This window comes from Zosterops lateralis, assembly GCF_965231275.1.
Source record: "Zosterops lateralis genome assembly, chromosome: 1".
Lineage (NCBI taxonomy): Eukaryota > Metazoa > Chordata > Aves > Passeriformes > Zosteropidae > Zosterops > Zosterops lateralis.
Window position 1 is genome coordinate 99930210 of NC_139762.1, and position 22913 is coordinate 99953122.

At 40.8% G+C, this 22913-nt stretch overlaps 1 protein-coding gene across 4 annotated transcripts in view; it reads left to right on the forward strand.

The window, feature by feature from the left end:
- The window catches only part of SPIRE1 (spire type actin nucleation factor 1), a 130788-nt gene extending 108120 nt beyond the window's left edge, over positions 1-22668 (forward strand). Inside the window, exons 9-17 of one of the 4 annotated variants that reach the window (XM_083874747.1) lie at positions 4358-4521; positions 8678-8768; positions 9509-9651; positions 12264-12437; positions 15749-15886; positions 16960-17030; positions 17761-17788; positions 17879-18009; positions 18897-22668. In XM_083874747.1, the coding sequence (XP_083730873.1) occupies positions 4358-4521; positions 8678-8768; positions 9509-9651; positions 12264-12437; positions 15749-15886; positions 16960-17030; positions 17761-17788; positions 17879-18009; positions 18897-19149 (1193 nt within the window). In that variant the 3' untranslated portion in view covers positions 19150-22668. Of the gene's footprint in view, positions 1-4357; positions 4522-8677; positions 8769-9508; positions 9652-12263; positions 12438-15748; positions 15887-16959; positions 17060-17760; positions 17789-17878; positions 18010-18896 lie in introns of those variants that run through there. The other 3 variants (XM_083874746.1, XM_083874749.1, XM_083874748.1) reach the window with 3 other exon arrangements.
- Positions 22669-22913: the final 245 nt, after the last annotated feature.

Below are 22913 nucleotides of genomic sequence, written 5' to 3' on the forward strand. Positions count from 1 at the left end.
CAGCTCCATGTATCTGCCTGCTGTTCTCCTGAGTGTCTGCCTGCTGTTCTCCTGAAGAGGAGAGGAGGGGCTCCTGGGGTCTCCTTTTACACTGCTTTTTCCTTCTGGTGGAAGAGAAGGAACAAGTGGTAGCCACCTGTAGTGAGTTACCTGAGAGGTACTCAGATAACAACTGGGGACCAGGGCAGTCATTACCCACTTCCTCTAATAGAAAAACAGCTGAAAAGCAGCTTCATTTCAATGCAGTGCTGAATGCAGCTCAAAAGATCAGTCATTCCCACTCTTAACACTCCAGTTCTTACCTCAAGGCTGTGTGCATTGCTGTTTTGAAGTTGTTGTTTCAGAAACAGTTTGTACATTTTGGGGGAAGGGGGAACTGGGAGGTGTGCAGGGAGAGAAAAGGAAACTGAAGCAGTTAACGCCGAATTTCATGGGGATTGTTACTTTTAGATTATGTCTGTCTCAGACCAGTGGGAGGCAGGAACTCCACCAGGTCTTTGTAAACTCTTTACATAACACAGTGATACATGTGATACAAACACGGCAAAAGACTGATTTATTAGTTCTCGGGTTTGAATTCAACATCTGTAGTCCACTGAAAAGAGCGCATCTCTGTTACTTTTATTCATTATGTAATCTTTCCCAATATATTATCAACATAATAGCCAGCAAAAAGCAAATGTATAATAATTCTGCAAATCCATTTTAGCCTTCTTTTAAACTCAGTGTAAGAAATTATAATCCCAAGGAGTACATTTCCTGTATAGAAGAAAATTCAGGTTTCTGTCATCACTCTTGGCTGAGGAGAGCTGGTTTGGAAGCAGATAGCATATGGTTACATGACTGCTGAGGTTTGCATGTAATTTGTGGTCTGCTTAATTCCTTGGTTCATAAGAGGTGTAATCGTACATGTAAATAAAGGCACATTTCATATTATCCTACAGTGGGGTTCTTTTGTCTCCCCCTTCCTAAGGCTGGTCAGGGAAGCCCAACACAACGATCATGTAATCAAATCAAGATCTTGCCTTCTTTCATTTGCCTGTTGTAATGACAGCTTAGAGAAAATCTCAAAAGAAACCAAACACATTCATCCAGTTTTCAGGTACTGTTCACTGTACTTGCTGCCTGAAAACACAGAGAAATGACACTTCCTCAGCGTGTCTGACTCTCTAATAAATTCTTAACCCCAGGCTATTATTCACACAACCCTTTTTTAATATCATTGGAATAATCTTCAAAACGTTTAAGTGTTTTATGAACCTAGAGATTGTAAACTGCTATCCATTTTTAAAAAAATGAATCTAGGTTTTGTTTCAAAGAATTGTCCATCGATTTCTTCTGTCATGTTCATATTTATAAGATTTAGTCTATTTGTTGCTTCTGACTTGTTTATCCTAAATAATTTTATCTTGTTCATGACAATGTACGATTATTTGTCACCTGCTTATGTTTCTGTTGTCCAAACAGATCACTGAAACAACTTAAACAAGCTAATAATTTTTTGGTCTATATCTGCTAACAGATTCTGGTTTTAATTTTGGAACAAGGCTTTTTTCTTGAAATCTGTTTGTTGAAACTCAAATGTCATGATCTTTTCCCTGAATTATGATAATCCATTTATTCACATGAATCCAGTACTGTAAGTGCAAGAATGATAAATTGAACTTGACTGACCAAATGGATTTTATAGATTGGACAGTTTTCTAGTTTTATTCCTTTTTTATTTTTATTCTTTTGTGCTTGCAAGTTGTAAAAACTCCATGTTTTGTTTTTTATAGAGGAAAGAATGGTGATAAATGACATTTCCACTGAAGAAACCTTGAAAACAAGTACTGTGTTGGATTGTCTTCTTGATTCACCTAAAATTTCTTTGATATTTCAAGAAGACTTGAATCAACATACGAGCAATATGTATGAACAACTTCTATATGCCTGACTATAAATAACAGCTGGTTTAGGCTTCCTAGATCGTGATTGGCTACAGAAATTACTTCCAAAATAGACCAGAGATTTCCATTTCTGAGGCCTAAAGAAATTGGGCCTAAATTCTTAGGGGGAAAAAAGCAAGCAAGCAAGCAAACAAAAACCACCAGAAAACAATTTTTGATGTGAAAACACGTTCCATCACCCGCCACAGGGAATGTCTGGTGGTGTCTCCCCTTTTTCCTTTCCCCAGGCCTATTATGTGTTTTACTTTTTGGCAGGAGGGCCATGCTGTTGGCATTGCCGTCATTTATTCTCCCAGTGAATCCAGCAGTGCTTACGGGCCATCCTTCACCCTCCCTGCCATCAGACAGGGGAGTCCCACCCAGGAGGTTTAGGGGAGAAGGGGCACCACCTTTGGCTCTTGTGTGGGTGGTGCTGGGGCTGCTTCCCTGGACTCTTCAGGAACCGCCCTGTGCCATCCAAAGACAAATCAAAGGGTTTTCTTGCTATTTGGGAAACCCAGAACTTCTTCAATCAACTACATGCCAGCTAGTTATGAGGTCTCAAGAAGTGTCATTGGTAGCAGGGAGGGGGAGGCAGTTTGGGTTCTGTTTTCCTGCTGTCCCTTTCTGGAACTGCGTTGAGCTGCTGTTACAGCAGGAATGCATTTGATGTGGGGGACGCCCATGTTGTACTCACAGAAATCTGGGAGGGAAAAAAACCCATGACCTATAAGCTTTTGTGGTAGTCAGGACACCTATTAGCAAAGCCTTTGAAGATAGGAACTAAGGGTTAGAGAGTCTAAGTCTTTGATTGCAGCTCTTTGTAGGAAGGACCTGAAGGCAGTAATAAAACTGTAGTACAGAGATTCATAGGCCTGGAATGTCACCCTGACTTTAATAGCCCAAATATTGCCTTTTCTTATACTCCCAGTTGAAGATACGATTTATATAACAAGTATAATGCACCCCCTCTCCTTTTTAGATCCGTTTCCAGCATTTAACAATAACCTGGATAATTCTTTAAAATACATATTAATTTAGCTTATTCCTTTTCTTAGTTTATTTCAATAGGTGTTGTGGTAGGAATGTTGTTAAGCAGACCTACTACTGTAGCTGTGCTTTTCGTAGTCTGTAGCTTTGATTTACCTGGTGCAAGGATAGCTTTATCCATGCAAATGGTGCTGTAGCAGGAGTGACTGTGTCTGTTTATGCCAGGGCAGCTGTGTAAGTAACTCCAAATGATGTGTGAATATTGCACTGTTGGCACTGTGAATATCTGGGCGATACCATTTCCCTGCCATAGTCCTCCCAGTAACCTAAGGTACCAGTCACTTGACCTTCTGTGCCTCTTTTCACTGTGTATAAAAATGGGAATAATTACTCATCATTACCCTAGCCTTATAATACCTGGAGGTACCTTGTTATTACAAGGCTGGGGAAGGAGTCCTATAATTACATGAGCAGAAAAACACATTTGTAGAAAGACCAGCTGCTTAGACATACATGCAAATGGGAGATTAAAAGCTTCTTTTCCTTGTCCCTCCAACATAATTTTCTCCAGATTGGAATGCTGTACTTTGTACTTTTACAGGGATAAAACTGATTTATCAGACCAAACTCTAAGCTCTCCTAAAATACCAAAGGCTAGGTCATTATCTTAATGTCTGAAGCTAAGCTAGGCTAAGCACAGCAGACCCAGAGCTTACATTATCCAAGATATATCTTCATTGCACACTGGCAGAAATCCTGAGTAATTTACTCAGTGGAGTTGCATCCTTGTAAAAGTCACGTAGATGAAAATAGAGCTGGAGCCTCATGTTTCTGCTGTTCCATGAAGGTCTGACCGCACAGACATGTTTTTAATACAAATGGCCATGCAAGCCTTAGAGCTGTGCATGTGTTCAATGAACGCTCATTATTTACCTAATTTTCATTCCTTCTCTGTATCCTGCAGAATAAAGTGCAGTTCTGTCCTCACAGGAAAAACTGGGCTTACTCCATGCTAAACCTCTTAATTTCTGTGTGGTGTTGTCTTCACATTCACTGGAAACCCACTTGCCCAGATATGGTTGTGCATTCTTCTGGTCCTTGTTACATAGTTAATTACAGACTGTACATTGAAGGAAGAATATTTTCGGGTTTAACACAGGCAATTTTTTTAAAGCTGATTGGTGTTGGTCTGAGGTTGGGTTTTAGCATTATGCAATGCTGCTTTTTGCACTGCTTTCATTCTTTCATATTGCTTCTGTACTGCAAGCCATTGCCTGTAATTTTCTGAGCAGTGAATCACTAAAAGTAAAATAATGGCACAGAAACAACTATCACAATAATTTTTTTTTTCCTTTTGTGTGTATTACCTTAACAGTAAGATTTGAGGAGGCAAAATACATTTCAGGTGCAAACACCAATTGTTCTGTTTGTTTTGGTAGATGTACCAACACCAGAGACTGGAAGAAAATCAGCGGATGCCTCTGTAGTGAACGGTGGCCCAGCACCACAGGGAAAGCAGAACGGGGCCACACAAGTGACAGTGCAACGCAAGAGGCTCCTTAAGGCTCCCACGCTGGCTGAACTTGACAGCTCGGATTCAGAGGTAAAAAATCAGGACACAACTTGCTTCTCCATTTGTCAGAACTGTTTTACTTCTTAGCTTGCTGAACTGATCAGATGAGAAGTGACTGTGCAAATTATAATTCAAATTTTCTATGGCTGCTTTGTCAGCCCGCAGAACTTCAAAAATACTAGATCAGAGCCCAAAAAGGAGAATACTCTTCTGAAAGATTAAATGGTAATTTTGGCCTTAAACCCGTATTTACTTACTTTCCTAAATGCCCAGTATCTGTCCACAGTGTGTTGGTAGCAATTATGCTTTTGGGAATTTAGGAAAGTACATAGCACCCTTCTGGCACTCATGCAGTAGCTGTCACTAAAGGACTCAGATGTGGGGGAAGCCTCACCATAACAGCTGTTAAATAAAGAGCAGCAGCTGTGCCAGAGGGATGCAGTTTGGTGCAAATGTCAGTGCATTAGTTTGCTATATAAGATTAGGAACAAACCCCCAAAAATGTTTCAGAGATAGAGACAAGCAAATACCACTCAGATGGAGAAGTAATTTTGAATTCATCCACTCTAAATGAAGAGTTAAAGATTTAAAAAAGCATTAGAAGGAGAAAACCTTAAAAAGCTTTTTAGCTTCAAAGCTGCATTATATGTGATCCTCAGGAAGTACCAACATTACATCCTCAAGAATGGGCTTTGTCTTCTGGACCAGTAGTGTTATTAATTGAGTTTGGACCTTTCTGAAAGTTAAGCTGTCTGGAAAGCACATGCAGGCAGGCTTTATTCACAGAGGATAATTTTAGCCTGGGGAAAGCAGTCTTCCCTGACTCTTTTTCTCTCTTGTAAATGGGAAAGGAGGGGTTTCCTGACAGGGTGGTTACAAAGGCGTCTATGCTGAAAGATAGGAGGCTGGGAAGAAATATATGTGGGGAGAAATTTATCTCTCTCCATACTTTCTGATCTGTGAAAGGCTGGCCCTCTTTGGGGTTATCCTGTGGGTGATTTGTGTGGGTGCATAATTTGATGCATCTGTTCTGAAAGCAGAAGAGATTTGCATTCTGAGATCACTCATCAGTCTTTAAAATTACAATAGAGGCTATGTGTGGTTTGTTAATATGAATGAAGCTGGGCAGGACGCAGGAATATTAAGATCTGTCAGTGAGAGTTGCATCTTACAGCCTGTACCTCTGTGTATCCTGGAGCATCATGCTATTTCACACAAGAAAATGAGCAGAAGTCAATAAAAGAAAATTATGTAGTGGGAAATGTGAAATGATTCCTGTAGAAAGGAAAAATAAAACATCTGAACATGACTATTGATTAGGGAATACTGTGTAGGCAAGCAAAGTGGTATGGAGCAAGCACTGGAACATACAGCAAAATATAAATTGAAAATAAATCAACCACATTGAGCTGTCACAGAGAACAGATGCTGGACTAGTTTGAGTCAATAGAAATAGCTGGTGAAGCAACTGAGATGATAAAGATGCTCAGCAGAGTAGTGGTTGGGGCTCAGGAAGAGTGCTAAGGTAGTGAAAATAAACTGAAGGGAATTTGGGTGAATTTTTTGAGGTGGTTAAGGACATAGAACATTTGAAGAGAGTGAAGATTGCTCTGTCCAAGTGTTTTATTTCTTCCCTGACTTTAACTTTGTATGTAACACAAAGAAGAGTGTGTGGGTTGTTCTGATTACCTGTAAATGACTTGGCCACCTCTTTGTCTGCAGTTTGAATTGGGCTTAACCTATTTGGAGTTACTCACTGGGACCGAAATTATGACTGTGTTGTGCCCTAAATTACAGGCTGGAAATACCTGCACTGCTGAGCTGTGGACCTCCAAATGAGCTGTGATGCACATGCATTTTCCTCCCCATGCGTCCCCTTTGTTCTTTCAGTGGTGTTGCAATGCAGGCTATGTCCCAATACTCAGTGTAACCAGGCAGAGGTGAATGGAATATACAGCCTTATGCCCATTTTCTATCAAGGATGAATATTGTATAAATTCTTCCTTCTTTCTGTCCTTGCTTTCTCTGCATCACCACTAAAATCACAGATTCCAAGGGGTGTGGAACAGGAAGTGCCATTTGGCTTTGTGTGGCTAAGAGAAGTAGCAATCTAATAGTCACTTTTGGTACAGATTTAAAAACTGTCTCTTCCTAATGAAGCTCCAACTATCTGACCAAAAATTGTGTCTGTAATATATTTAGATGTTTTAAGCTGCAGCTTTCTCAGTAACTGTAAAATTCTAATTGTCACTCTGGAGAACTGTGCAGTCCTGGATGTTGGGTTAATCCAACCTCAAACATAAAATGTCAGATAGTCTGTGATAATAGTCAACAGTTGCTGTATAGATATGGAGGAATTAATGCAGTGGTTCATCAGGACTTTTTACACAAGATTTCATTCTTGAAAAAAAAGCCCTCTGTTTGGGAAATTGTAGGATAGCAATAGCATTGTCAGTGTGCGTGTTTGTGCACAGAAGTAGTAATTTGAAATTACTAACCTGGAATACCTGTTGTCTAAGTAGGATTTTATGTCCAATTTAACTTCCTCCTGGCTTCTATTTTCCATGTCTTGGTTTTTACTTAATATTTTTTATACTTAGCCATTGGCTCCAACAGCTCATTCTTTAGAACAGCAGAAGAGCTTACTTAGTTCTTCGTCTTAGTTCATTAGCTTCTCCAGGAATGGTAATCTCATCTTCCACTCAGAACAATCTGACTTGTACAAAGTGAAAAGTTGAGTAGTTCCCTTTGTACAGGGCTTTTCTCTTTCTCAAAATTTAAATATTTTACTCTCGAGTTGTGAATACTCTTGCAGCCCTTCTAAAGAACAGTGCATCCAGCTGTCATGGAAGTTCTCCATTAGTCTTTAAGGCAACCATGAAGCAATATGCAGAGCTGTCTGAGCCAGCTGTGTAGCTGGACTGTGCTGGTTTCTGCAAGTAAAACAGCTGACGTAGCTCAATGTGCTGCTCAAGCTTCCTTACAAGCTTCCCATCACAAGTGTTTTGGGGCCACAATTGAAATGTTAAAGTGAATATACAGTTTGGGGATGTGAACTGGTTTGAGACCCTTTGCAGAGTACTATGTTGTGGCAAATAGGTGGGAGCAGTGTCCTCACATACAACACCTACCCCTGGGCTAAGCCTAAAGGACAGATCACCTGATGGGAATTTGTAGAGGCCTGTGTCCTGTGATGCGTGGTGCTCATTGAGGTGATCCTGCCAGCTTTTCTTGCTGATTTGCTGTTACCAAAGAAGGCAATCTTTCAGCCAGGGGAGATTTTCAGCTAAGGAAATCTGTGAGAGAGAAGCTCAGCCACTTGATGAATTTTAGGGCAGGTCACTTGTTTGATCTGTAAATCTTGACAGCCTAAATGATGTTAAGTCTTTTTGGTTGAAAGCATTCACATTAGAGGTAAAGAGTGTTCAAGCTCAGTCCTTCAGCACTCTTCATTTGGGAGGCTTCTGTAATGATCTATTTCTTTGCTGGTATGGTGTGGCTGAAGACAGGCTTTAGGTGACAGTGAAGGATTTAATTATTTGGGTGGTGTAAAGCTTTAGATAGCTGAGAGGTGTTCAGTCAGAGCCCATTTCACTTTCCTTCATCTTGCAGGAGTAGCTCTTGGCTGTTGAGAAGAAGCATGCTGATATAGTGAATGAGATTTCTTTTAAATACAGAATAAAGAAAAAACACATCAGGATGGGGAGTTAGGGAACAGTACAGTCAAAATCAGTTTAATTTCTCTTCATCTGAGTCACTTGTGTGAGTGGCTCTCATTCCTTTGGAGACCAGAGAAATCTAAGTGCTAATTCCTTGTCAGTGTGAGATATAAAGCTGTGGTAACATATCTACTGTAGCTGCAAATCCCTAGAAGTCTGAATACAACAAGAAAAATTAACAGTTTACAGTGGATTCATGCACCTCTCTCCTGATCTTGTTCTTTCATGCAGTAGTTAAATGCAGTAAATTCAAATCATGTACCATTTATTTCACTTTCTAAAATAACTGAGCCCTGAACATTCTGTTTAGTCAGTACTGTGTAGAGTCAGTGTTTTTCTCAGGACTTCTATGACTTTGAGTGACTGAATGGTCCAAAATATCTTTGTGGTTTCTGTGTGCTAAAAAGCAGTAGGAGAACTAAAAACCATCCCTGAGAAGTTCTGTTTCTTTTCCTCTTGCCACACAGGAGGAATCAGTGCACAAATCAGGAAGTAGCAGCAGCATCTCCCCCTCACAAGTGGAAGACGTCCCTCAAGAAGGCACCAGCAGCAGAAAGAGTGAGTTATGAGAGAGCCCAGTGGGTGCTTTTACACATTTCTGTCACCTTCTGTGCTATTGAACTTTGTGTCAAACTTATATGGAAAGCTGAAGCTGAGAGTTGTTAATGGAATAAACTTCTAAAGCTGAACCCTATTGAATGGGTCAAATGCGATAAACAGTTGGAAGGCATTAATTAGCCTCCACTCTGGGTGGATATCTTTGTGAAACAGAAGGTTTCATCCACAAAGTTCATGTAGGACTCAAGGAAGTCACAAGTGAAAGGAGGGGATAGCTTAGCTATGCTCATCTCATAAAATGTTTTTTGCTACGGAAGCATGTTCTAACCTAAGACCAATTGAAAAGTTTCCTCCATCTCTGCCACTGTGGCAGTGTTTGAAAAACACTTAGCAATCACCAGTATTTCTCATAAGTACTTACTGGGAAAAGGGCAAGATTCGGTCTTTTGTTTTCAGACACAGTTATTTCAGGTTTTACTGTAACAGTATTTTTTATTTGTTTTGAATTGTTTCAGTTTCACTGAAAAAGTTTTGTAACGAGCTGTGTACTCTGTGCCTGTGTTTTCTGTGCATGATGGTGAAATGATGAGAATATCCTGAAACACCTCAGTAGGGATATGTAACTTCAGCCATCAGTAGTAGGAATTCTAGCCAATTAGTGTCTGGATTAAGTACTGAGCAATGTTATCCAACAATCTTTTGTAGAAGAACTAACTTTTTTGTACTGATTGAATCCCTAGTGCCTCCAAAGTTCCTGCCCATATCGTCTACGCCGCAGCCCGAGAGACGGCAGCCGCCTCAGAGAAGACACTCCATTGAAAAGGAAACACCAACCAATGTGAGACAGTTCCTACCCCCTTCAAAACAGAGCTCCAGGTCACTTGTAAGTGGAGTGGGTGGTAGGAGAGAGAAAAAGAGGAATGCTAAGAGTATAATGAAAATTAAAACTTGGCTTCAGTGTGATTAGAACATGACCCAAAGAAAACTCCTCAATTCAGAAACAGCTCTTGGCTACTAAAGGTGTTTTGAAATCAAGATTTGAACTTTGTCTCTCTAATGTATTTATCCAAAATCCCAGGTACAGGTGCCTCAGAAAACTTTTGCACTGTGATTAGGACTCTGGGTAAACCACGTGTCTTGATTTTTGTTTCAGAGTGTTACCAAAACAGATGAACTTCACCTTACTGTTATTCCTCTTGAATAGAGACTATTCCAAAGCAGTGGATCTATTTTGGGATTTGGGGGAATTTTTTTAGTTGTTGGAAGTATTGCAGTTAATGCTGGATGAATGGAATGATTTCTTTTCTTCCCACCTTAAGAACTTGGTTGGTAATGTTTATACATATGAAAGCTCTTTCAGTAATCCAAATCAAGGTTTGTCTGTGTTGCTTTGTTGAAGTTACTGAGGCAAAAACCTGTATTACTGCTTGAAAAGAAAGTACAGTGCATTTGATCAATTAGCTTTAATTGAAAACTGTTTTCCAGCAGAGTACAAACAGCAAAGGGTATGAAATCCTGGTTCATTTATGCTGACATACTGATTAGTGCTTTGTAATTTCATGCAGGATATGTTCCTTGTCTCTTTTCATACCAGCAGGGTTTCAAAGTGTGCCCCATGAGGTGCTGGTGAATAGAGAAATCGATAAACACATCCGAGTTTTGAAAGGAAGGGAATATTCCCTTGCCTTGTCATGTAGTGCTGTGGTATTAAAGGGCTTTGAAGAGCGTTTTTGTTGGCCCAAGAGATGACAGCCAGGATCCAAACCTATTAGAAGATGAAGCTAATCAGTTATAGGAAAAATACCTCCAAATATTCCCACTATGGGCTTTTTCTTTTCAAAGGTCTGCTGGATTTTATTACATGCTTCCAACTAGAATGTAGTTTCTCATTCCAGATGCAGGTCAGGTAGTAACATGTTGATAAATGCACGGCCCAAATGGACATCTCCTGCCAAACTGAACTTGGAGCAGGATGTATTGCAGCAGACCCGTGCTAAAGGGCTCCTTCAGTGTGTGTTTGAAGTCACTGCCACATAAAATGGGTTGCCATGTCACCTCCTGCTGTACTCACTCTATGTGGAAACCCAGACTTTATTTTCTGGTAGGCCCAGTCATTCACAGACAAATAGTTTAAAGGGAGGGAGAAAGCATCCTGTATCATACTGAAACATTTGCTCCATCACACTTTTAGTGTTACTGAGTGTGCTCGTTGTAATATTAATCTCGTGTATTTCAGAGGATCAAGCAACTTAAAATCTTATAGGAGGCTGTTATTTAAAATAGGTCAACCAAGTTCTTACCACAGTCTTCTTGACCACATACATATTCTCCCTCTGTTGGTCTGTTCATTGACATATGCCTAGAAAAATACATAAAAAATAAAACCACTGCAGAAAAACTAATTCAATTATTCCATTCCCCTTGAAAAATACAAAAGGAAAGGGGAGAAAAAGCCATTAGATAAGTCAGGCTAATTTGGGAACAGATGGGAAGGGTTTTACTAGTTTTCTTTTGGGGATTTTTTTTTTTTTTTTTTTTTTTTTTTTTTTTTTTTTTTTTTAATCTCTAGAGAACTGTCACCTAGCTTGGTTTTGACTGAAAAAAAAGGAAACCAGTAGTGAAATGATGGTCTGTTAATAAGAACCTATTTTATTTGGTACCTTGAGAGCTAATTCTTTAACTTGGCAATAGTGCCCTCTAGGGTGTGACAGACACCTCTCTCAACACTCTTGTTTTTCATTTTGGGAGATGTGTTCTGGTGTGCTGGCACTGGCCCAGTTCCGCACTTTGGCTTTTTGCAGCTCTCTCCTTCCCAGAGGGATGCCAACGTCTTCCAGTGGCTGCGCCAGATGTTGCACCCGTGAAATTGCCATTCCCAGAGTGAATGCTTCTCAATAAGTGTGGAGTATTATTTATTTTTTTACTTGACCTCACACTTCTTTATCCCTTCCTCCAGGATTGATGGAGTTTCATTTCTTATCACCAGCTCCTGTGACCCTGGTTTTTCTCCAAGGTGAAAGAGGCCTTGTCAGCAAATAGCTGTCACAGCCAGTGAAACCAGGCAGGGGTTTGCTACAGTCTCTTAGCAGGATTAGCAGGAAACTCCTCTGTCTTGCATACTAACTATGGTTTTGTGAACTGGCTTCTCATCAGACAGAGGTAGTTAGGCCCAAGTAGGTGGGGAGGGGAAACAAACTTGGAAAAGTGCCAAACACAATCCTTTTGACATGTTACCCTGCCAGTGCTCTATGGAAAGGCAGGGTGGCTCAGTGATTTTGGGGAGTCAGCCCTGGTGGTTGCTGTAGTGAGATGATTTGGTGCATAATCAGTGCGATCAATTCAGCGTCCTGAGATTTACATGTGGGTGCCTTTGCAGTCTGTTTGCTTTTTCAATTATTATTTTTATTATATTTTTTTTTCATGACCCAGAGGACCAAAGCTAATGGTTTCATTTATACACAGCATTCGCTTCTCTGCTTCCTATCTATTGTTCAGGTTCCTAGGATAACCAGTTTATTTCCAAGGATGACTTTCAGACCACTTTTTTCAACTATGCAAACAGCTTCTCTGCTCAGCTCTCATCCCGTTGAAGCAGCCATGTGTGGGGTGGCAGGGGCTATGTACTATCTCTGTGAGAGAGCTTTTGCCAGCAGGTGGAAACCCGCAAAGGTTTGCCTCTTTTTGCTGGCTTTGGAAATCACCTTCACCAGCATGTTCCCTCCTAGGGGAGCACTTCCTCAGCTGTGGCAAGAATTACAGCTTAGGCTGGGACATTGCACCTGATTGACTTTGATTTCAATGTGTGTAGGATAATTGTGTGTCTTCAATCACCTCACGGGGAAAAGAAATCAGTTCTGAAAGGACAGCAAACTAAAAATGCAACATCACCAGATTATCAATGGGACAGACCTTAAATATTACAGCACATGAAGATCCTGCAGCAAAAATCCAGCAAAACTATTGTGATCCATGGACTATGTTGAAAAGAATAAGGTTTTATGTTTCTCCCAGGGTACACTACATAGAATGGAGGGCATTTGCAATCTGCTTTACTTGAAAATCTATATATTGTTTTGGTCCTCAGCACACTTATGTATCAGAACTTGCAGAATATCTCATATCCATCTATCAGGGAAGGCAAATCCACTGAAAAAAAAAAAAAAAGTAATTCATTTACCCCTATGTTAACTGAACATGAATTATATAATTTTTCTTTCTTTTTGTTGTCCCAACGAATAAGTGGAAAGGTGAAACCTCTTATAGGAGAATTTATAGTTGAGATCCCCAGCTGACCTTCTAGAAACTTCTAGTCTGCAAAAGGAGCAAGAGTTTAGAGTGCCTGACTAATTGCAGAATTTAGAAGCCACTCCAGCACTCATTCATTTTGCAATTTACTAGTGCAACTCATTTGGATGTCTAGTGACATCCTTTAATGAGAAGAAGGAATATATTAGAGTAAAGATGTGTTAGTCATAAGAGCCTATTAGGTGTGTGTACACTAAGAATGACCTACAAAGCACATTATAGATATGCAATTCTTACTACCTGCTTTTCCTGCATAAAAAAATTACACATACACACCTTAAGCTATAGTGTTCATTAGATGATTGCATAGTCAGTGTTAAGCCAGTCCCCAAGAGGATCAAGGAAACTTCAAGTCCAAAATAGTATTTTCAAATAATATTTTTCCCCTTTAAAAAAAAGCATACTGGCTTGTGTGTAATATTAGAAAGAGTATTGAGTATAATTCTGGAAAATCAAGACCATTCAAACCACATTTTGTCTTTACCATGTTCTGTCATATGTGAGTATTGCAGAGACTACTCTCACTTGGTGCTGCTGAATTTGGGTGCAGGCTGTTGTTGGAAGTTTGAGCAATAACTCCAAAGCATCGTTGTTCAATGAAGTTTAGCCAGTGCTTAGCAAAATATAATTAATTTCAATGCCTTAGAGGTAGTGTAGAAACAAAAGATTTTCTTGTGTACTTATTTATATTCTGAAAAAGGAAAAAAAAAAAAAACCCAAGCAGTTTTCTGAAATCGGATTATTTATCTTTCATTTAATGTTGCATTAACATTTTGTTGTCCTTGTGTAACCACTGGAATTAAAACATTAGCATTTAAACATGTGAATATTTTCTGTTTCCCCTGCTGCCCGCTGGCTATTTCTATTTTAATGGTATTCATTTTCGATTGGTACGACAACAGGCCCACACTATTCCCCTAGTACGTGCTCTCCACCTATAGCAGATCCGCAGAGTTTCTTCAAAGGAGCAATATTCCCCGACGTCATCGTTCTGTAAATTAAAGGAATGGGCGTTCATGAGGGGGAAGGAAGAGCTTCAAGTAAGAAATGTGTTTGTAAAGGACTTAAAGCTCTGGTTGATTGCAAGCATTCAGTCAGCCTCATTCACCTCGGATAGTTTCCCCCAGTCTCCCACGGTGCAGACTCGGGGGTGCTGCTGGCATTGTGAGCATCCCGCTTTCCCACCCACTTCCTCTCCCGTGCCGCCCCAGCCTGCAGCCGTGCCTTCCCCATAGCAAGGCAGTTGCTATGGGAAGAACCCAGAATGAAACGCTGAGAGCTGCTGGTTAGCTGTAAAGTTGCTCATAAGGAACAGAAGATACTTTGTTTTGGCTGTGCAGTTTTACACCTCAGAGCAAATTGCAGCTGCTTTTGATGTAGTTTGTTTTTTCCAGAAAACTAGTGTTCCATACCTCAAAGGTTTAGCTGGCAAATCTAACAAAGTTAACTCAATTCTAGTCTTTTGTGGGGCACCCTAAACAGAGTGAAGTTTCTTTGTGTTCCCTTTCTAGATAGGTAAGACAACAGTTTTTAAAAATGTGGTGGTTCCTAAATGCTAATGTTTGCCAGGTCTGCAACGTAGAAAGATTTTCTTTTTAATCTGATGGAAAGACAGAACAGACCTCTGAGTACATGGAAATGGAGCATTTCCGTACTAATCCGATTCATCGCTTCAATTTGTAAACGAGATCTCCAAACTGTCAGCCACGTCTTTGTGTACGCAGGAGAAATTTCCTTCGTTTATTCAGAGAGCATTGCCTGTCATTGTCATTATTGCACAGTAGCCCCTCTGGGCTGACTGAAAAGGTTCACTAAGCATTAAGCAATGGGAGTTCCCACAGAGGTTTCTGTCTTTCTTTTGGAAATGTATAATCAACTACTGGGCTGGATTACAAATTGGGTTGGTGCTTTTTATTCCCTGGTACCAAATTCAGGAGTTCTGCAGTCAGTATTCTCCTAAATGCTGCAACACAGAACAGATGCAAAAAATTTTAAGTGGAAAGTTGTGCTGTTAATTCTCTATTTGAGTCTCTACCATTTATAATGCAACACTGGGTAACCAGTTCACCTGCTTGATGCTGGAACATTATTCTGTAAAGTTTAAATTGCTTCTTGGGGCAGAAAGCAGAACTTTTCTGCCTGAACTGATACAGTTTTTTGTAGTCTTGGTGTGATTCTGATCAAGTGAGCACCAAGATGTGGTACCACTGAATAAAAATTTCTGCTAGAATGGGCTACTAACAACTTTCCTTGGCCACTCTGGGCATCACGAAGTCTCAGAGAAATTATTTGATGTATGCCTCAAACAGTATACATAAAATAATGCCATCTACCATATTAGATTTTCTCTTTCAAATTATAAATCTGAATGTTGATTGGCTTGAATCAAATGTTCGTAATAAAAGACAAATGGAAAAAGGATCAAGTGATTTGAGGAGGAAAGATGAAGAAAACTGTCATTGTTGTGAAAGCTGAAGTAAGACCATTTACATCACACTTATGCAGCTCCCAATGGTTTGGCACTCATGTGATGCCCATGAATGAGCCAGTGCTATTCCAGTTTGATGGGAGAAATCCCCTGTTTCTGGAGTTACTAACCAGGTGGCTGGTTGTCTAGGTTGAACTCTGGAAGAATCCATTTGTCTTTGAAATAATATGGGGTTTTTGGCTTCCAGGAGGAGTTCTGTTACCCTGTGGAATGTCTGGCTCTGACAGTGGAGGAGGTCATGCACATCCGTCAGGTGCTTGTGAAGGCAGAGCTGGAGAAGTACCAGCAATACAAAGATGTCTACACTGCTCTCAAGAAAGGAAAGGTAGGGCTCAGTCTGGGGAGGCTCTGAACGGTACTGAGGGAGGCTAGTTGCACAAGCCTCCCATTTACACACTTGCTTCTTACCCTCTACTGGAGAGAAAGAAGAGTTACCCACCAAACAATTCCCTAAATGTGTGACACATGGGTCAACTTCCTCAAATCATGTCCAGAAACATCAAAAATTTTCATGGAAACACTTTGCTTGTTCAGATTGTCTATAAAAATGCAGTAGCATTTGCAATGAGCAGAGTGTATCTGTATGTATCTGGTTTGAACTTCACTGACTGAGGTGATTTCTGTCCCCATGCCTTCTTGCAGGTTTGGTTACCTTTTCTGTTCCAGAAAATAGAATTACAGATAGCAACAGAAAACTACAAGTTCTTAATATATGAATCCTTACTATCAAGCACAGAGGGAATTAAAGCCTTTAGAGAAGTGATGCAACATGTGACCCTAGAAGGAGGTTTAATATTAGAGACCCCTTAACTAATGCATTTTTCTGTAAACTGCAGGTTGGAGATTGGTACTTCCAGTAGAAGCAGCCTCCTTTTCTCTTACTTTCGATTTGTGCTTCTTGGACGCCTCCAGAAAGTCTATTTTGACTTCAATGTGTATTTTATCTACAGGCCTACCTGTGTCTAGTATACAGATTTATTTTAAAGATTTAATATATTTAAGGCAGATCAACAAGAATCTTATAGTATCATTCATTTGATTCAACTGTTTCCTGTTGTCATGATTTATAAAGCTTAGCAATGAGCTTTTATCAAATCTCAAAGTAGGTTGAGAGTCAATTAATTTACCCCACTATTAAAATTGTTTGCTTTTATTTCTAACCAAAGCTACATAGTTCATGGGCAAGTATTTAGTTTAGGCAAAACCATTAAAAGCCTAATTCTAAATGTATGGAGATACAATTCTGGACCTTGTTCTCAATATCATCTTAGAAGTACAGACTCCAGAACTGGATGTAGCACTGCCACTGTGACCTTGCCAACAGCAACTGGTCAGTGAAGTCATCACTGTGTGGGACTTTGCTTAACACTGTGGATTCCTCTGTTCTTCTTCCTCTAGCTCTGCTTTTGCTGTCGAACAAGAAGGTTTTCTTTCTTTACCTGGTCTTACACTTGTCAGTTCTGCAAGAGGTAAATATTTTATGTCTGTTAATAAATGAGTACAATTTCATAGGGAAAATTATGGATTTATACATTAGAAACTGTCAAAAGTTTCTGCTGCATAGAGCAGTAGTTGGTTGGGTTTATTTCTGTAACAGTCTGTGTTAAAAAAAACTATGCAGAAACATTTCATTTGTAAATGACTGAATTGCTTCCTTGGACTGAAACTCTGGACTGAAAGTGAGAGAAACATTTATTTTATTTTTTTTTTTTTTTAATGCTTATGAGAAAGCAAGATGGAATTTACTCAGACTTCCCACTCAACATTTGGGGAAAACATTTCAAGGCAATTTGATTCTTGGGCTATTTTTTGAGTATTGGGGCAGGGGAAACACAAGAAGGAATACTTGCAGGCAAAATGATAGATTTTAAGTTAACAGTGTGACAGTAAGTCAGAAGATCTATGTAATCACTGAGTTTTGGTCTCGCTTACCAGAAGAGGTTTCTTTACAGGAAAACCAGCTTATTTTTTCTTTTCCCCCCTATTTTTAATTCAGGTGTAGTTCTTGTTTAGCATTTTTCCTTGCTTCCGGTTTCATGTTCTGATTGAAGTTACTATGTTGAAGAAGCTATAAAATAAAAATGTTTGTTTAAGGGGAGAATGGAGGGGGGAGGATTTCTAACTCCTGAAATCCCTTATACTTAATTTAAACATAATTTTTCCCAATGGATTGACTCATGCTCTTGCTTTTTTACACAGGCCTGTATGCTCACAGTGTTGCAAAAAAGTAAGTAAGGAAACTTATGTTTCAAGCCTTTCCAAAAGGCTTTGTAGTCTTTGTAGTGATGCTGCATGTGCCCTGTGCTGTTCCCAACAGATGCGGCTGCCATCAAAGCCATACTCCACCCTCCCCATCTTCTCCCTGGGACCTTCAACCTTGCAAAGGGGAGAAAGCTTCATGAGGCCAGAGAAACCCTCTACCAGTCACCACCATTCCTTGCGGAGCAGGTGAGAGACAACCCAGCCTCACTTGTGTCTGTTGCAAATGTTCCCCAAATGTTTCATGCTGGGTTATCAATCATGAGGATGCTGCTCCCCTGTTTTGTAGTTGGCCATGTTTCTAATGCCTGTAGTAACTTTTCTGAAGCCTGAAAAGCCAGATCTCTTCTAGTCATCGCTTTGATTTACAGAAATAGCAACCTAACAGTGTCTTAAACCTTTTTTCACCTTACACCTGCAAAATCATGAAAGTCTGGGACAACTGTATTTCTGTAGGACCTCTGAGAAAATATCCTTATTCTTTTTCTAGTGTGAATGGACTCTGTGGAGATAAATCTTGCAGACTGATATCACCCACTGAATGAGAATTCAATGATGTCTAGTGCACAGATTTATCTTCTTTTCCCCTATTTTTTCTTACTTTTCTTACTCTTACACTTTTCATAATTTTTTCACTTAATATTATGAAGTTATGAATTTTTTCACTTTTAATATTATGAAGTTATCTGTTGGTTTTATATCTTCTACACAGATGGTTTTCAAAGCTAATCCAAGAAATTAAATATAAAAGAAGTGCTCCTTTTTCAGGGGATTTGCTGTATAAACCCTCTGCGTAGATCACCATTGTTACGGTGCTGTGTAGATGAGCCAAAGATATCAGCTATTTTTCGTTACTAGTAAGGTTGTTTTTGCCAGGATGTAAATGTTACACACGCCCTCAGTCAGTGACCCTGCAATCTTGCCAATCCGGGCAGAAGCTCTCCTCCCCAGCATTCCATGTAATTTGGGACAGGAGGAAGGAAAATTTAAATCCAGACCTTTCTGATGTGATTTTTCCTGGAGCCTACAGCCAAGCTGACAAATAACGTGACAGATCCTGTTCTTTCACCTTTCAGGTTGACCTCAAGGTCCAAGTCTGTGGATAAGTCACAAGAAGAGTTTCCCAAAGAATTAATGGAGGACTGGAGCACGATGGAGGTTTGTGTGGACTGCAAGAAGTTCATCTCAGAAATCATCAACTCGAGCCGGCGCAGCTTGTCTCTGGCCAACAAGCGAGCCAGGTTAAAAAGGAAAACACAATCCTTCTACATGTCATCACCAGGAACCTCGGAGTACTGCCCCTCGGAAAGGACGATCAATGAGATCTGAGCCCTGTGCCTTCTGCTTTGCTTCCGTCTCCATGAGGTCATCATCATCCCTGAGCGAGGTCACTGGAACCGGATTGTCACCTCGTTGCTTCGTTCCACTTGGCTGGCTTGGGTTTGCATTCCATCACAGGATTTCCTACTCCAGTAGTTCCCAGAGACACAGAGAGCTGTGTTTGGATCTGTGCAGGGTGATACACGACGGGTCAGCTGCTCGCGCTGGGAGAAAATCAGTACTTGGAAATTGTCGCCTCTTTTGTACGTATGTGTCGAGATGAGAAAGCCTTTTCTTGCTTTCAGTCTTTTTTTCCACCATGCTTTGAGTCATTTTTCCTGAGATGAGCTGAGAGCAGGTGTCTGATGGAGAACCAAGACCTAGCACAGTGTCAGTGTTAGCACAGTAGCAAACAGTAGGTCCCGCTGCATTCCCACCCTCGGAATGCTCACACCCTTGTTAAGGCAGCCAAGGGCCGTGTCACACACCAGGCACCCAGCGAGAGCAGCTCCCCTCAAATCCATCTTCCTTTGAACCATTTGGGTTGCTCTGAGATGGGGGTTCAGCATAGGGCTCTACAATGTCACTGTCCTGGGGCAAAGCAGGTGACCAAGCCCTTGGCCTGTACGGTCGGTCATACCCCTGAGCTGCTGTACTTCTTAAGCCTTAGTGTCCTTCTGAGTGACTCCTGAGCAGGTTTTAGTAGTTTACTTTCTATCATGAATGTATGATAATGACTACTAGTAGCAGTGAATTTTAGCAGTAGACAAAGTTGTACAGTTTATGGGGAGGATGGGAAATAAGGGAGGCGTCTAATTTTAACTGAATACCTGTAAAATTGTTCTTGCAGTTACTCAGAGAAAGCAGTGAGTAAGGTGTAAATTTGTATTATAATGGAGCACACAGATACTGCTATAGTTCTGTCTGACAGCATATCCACTAGTAACCCCATTTTTTCTGGGGTTTATAACTTGGCTGTAAAAATTTGTGTTCTGCTGAAATTTGGGACAGTGCTCTCTCAGATTGGGAGTGATCTCTTTTTTTTTTCTTTAATCTTTTTTTCATTCTTTCCCCCTTTTTAATTCACTCACAAGGGAGTGCTAGACTAACTGTTTAGAAGTTCCAACAATTTTACATCAACTGATATCTCATGCTTTTTTTGCACTTTTTTAATATTCAAAACACTTTTTTTTTTTTTTTAAATTCAGTCATAACCAGAGTTTAGTCAATAATTTGGGGCCAGATCTTTTTGGTATTTAAAAACAAGCTAACATAGCCAAGTTATTAATACTTGAAAATCAACTACTGTAACTTTTTTCATAAATTTTTTAATACCCTGAGGCATATTTAATATCTATATAGCAGTGTATTATAGAATGACATAGCAGAAAAGTTTCAGATCTATTTATTAACATTTCTATACTTCGAGTTAATGAGAGATACCTCAAAACTGCTCCAAAGTAGCTGGGACTGGACTTCCATAACATAATTTTAAAGGTGTATTAATCAAAACAGCTTCCTCTGTCCAAAAAGCCCAAGAGACAGACTGCCCCTGTGGCTCTGGCAAGGCACAGTGCCCAGGCTGGGAGGCACCAGGGCTGCTTGGCTCCCATTTGGCAGCCTTTGGAGCAGCCATCCATATCATCTCTTTTAGGCTGATTTGAAAAGCACATGCAAAAGTCTCTGTAAACCTTCCCAGGGAGTCAGCCATCCTTATTTTTTGTTAAAAGCCCCCTTGAAAAATGAGAATTTTTGCATATGTAGAGCTTATTGAAATAGTTTCTATTTTTTTCTGAACCAATGCAAACAGGAAAAGCAGGGCTCAGTGCTAACTCTCCCTCCTTGCTGTCCCATGTAAGGTCAGGTGTCACAGCTCTCTCCTCGTGGTACCTCTGGAGAAGTGTCTTGTATGTTACAGCACCTGGAGTACTGGCCTGAGATAGGGATGTGGGATTGCAGGGGAGCAGCACAGGCTGCCTGCTGGGAAAGGTTCTGCTGTTGCTGGAAGGGTCGCCTGATCTCAGTCACATCAGCACTTTTTCTTGTTTCTGTGCCAAAACCAGGCCGTGTGTTTGCTGCACAGTGCACCAGGGAAAGCAGACGGAAACAAACACGGGAAATCTCACTTTGCATCTGCCCTGTTGTTGTTGTTGTTATGATTTTTTTCATGGAGATGCCCCGGCCTGTCATGCAGTTCTCTGCTCAGTCTGCTTCCCTGGTGTCCTCAGGCCACCGAGGTGCAGAGCATCCAGCATATTTCTTTTCCTCTTGGAGAGGAATTTGGGATGATGTAGAGCAGGCAGGATGAAGGACTAAGTAATTCCTTAGTGTGCAGAGGGAAACAAGACTTTCCTGTTTGTGCCCTGCTCCTCTCTGGCACTGTTGGGGGTGGCTCTGGGGCAGTGGCAGAGCCTTGTGATCCAGCCTGTGCCTTCCCAGAATTCCCACAAGTCCTTGGCTCAGGGCAGGCTCTGCTGTGCTGGGCAGGGCACAAACACTGAAAAACAATGCAGTGGTTGTACAGACGGCTCCCTGTTGTTCACACAGAGCTGCCATGGGCCAGGGCCTGGATAACCTCCCTTTTTCCCTGGAAAAAACCGTTGGAGCTGCTGACACATGCTGTGGCAGGCTCCAGAAGACATGGTGTGGAGGGCTGCCTCTTCCCTTCGCTCCATTTCTTCCTCCCTGGCACAGCTGCTCTGCATTACCCTGGCATTTCATTCCACAAGAGGAGAGGCAGCGGGTTGGTTCGGCACGGAAAGCCTGAAGGAGCTCAGCTCGCTGGTTGCCTGGCTCTGCGGAGTGGGCTATTTTTAGCTTTCCATCTCCTCCCTGCCTGCACCAGCATCCCAAATCCACTGCAGCCATTGGCCCAGCACCCCGTGGCACTGCCCAGCATGTCCTAGTTACGGGCTGAACTTCATGTCAGCGTCAGAGGGGGAAATCAGAAGCTTGTAAATATCTGTAATATATTTATTAATATTTAGGAAGTCTCCATCAATCATGCAATGGGAATTGACTTTCCCATGATGTTTTAAAAAGGAAATGAGTCTTATTTATATGTGTGTTGGCTGTTATCTTTTATTAGACTTAACGCTTTCAGCCCCCTAATACAGTTTGCACATCTTAGAGTGAATTACTGCTGAAAAGAAAGCGGCACTAGCACAGTGAATTCTGTTCCATGAATTTTAAAATTATTTTCTTCTGGTTTTTTTAGCTTTATTAGTTTGCCCAAGGTCTGTTAAAATATATCGTAGGAGACCCAAGGAGCTAAAAATGCCTCTGGCAGCATCAGTCTTGTTTTGTATGTGAACCTGGTTGTGGGGAATGCGAAACCAGCTCTGCCTCACGGTGGTGATGGAAGATGTGAGCAGGCTTTTGCTGCAGCTCTCAGACCTGACCTTTCAAGTGTTCATGGTGAAAGTAGTGTTTTGAGGGGTTGTTGGGGTTTTTTTTCTCTTTCTCCATTACTTTCTTTATACAGGGAGGGGTGTTACCTGGTAAAAATAAAATGCCTTTCCATTATAACCCTTGTCTGTGTTAATTATTCATGGGGAAGCTGATTTAAAGGTTCTGTCTCTCTCTTTTTCATGCTTTTATAGTTTTGTAAGATCAGTCAGCTGTTTCTTTTGGCAAAGAATTGTTAACAAAAATGATTGCATAACAGCTGAACACTGGCTGGGCTGCATGAAGGGATGAAAACCTGTCGAAGTACCCTTAGAATAGCAATAAAAACTGCTTGTGTAACCCCAGTGATGTGATTAGCTCATCGT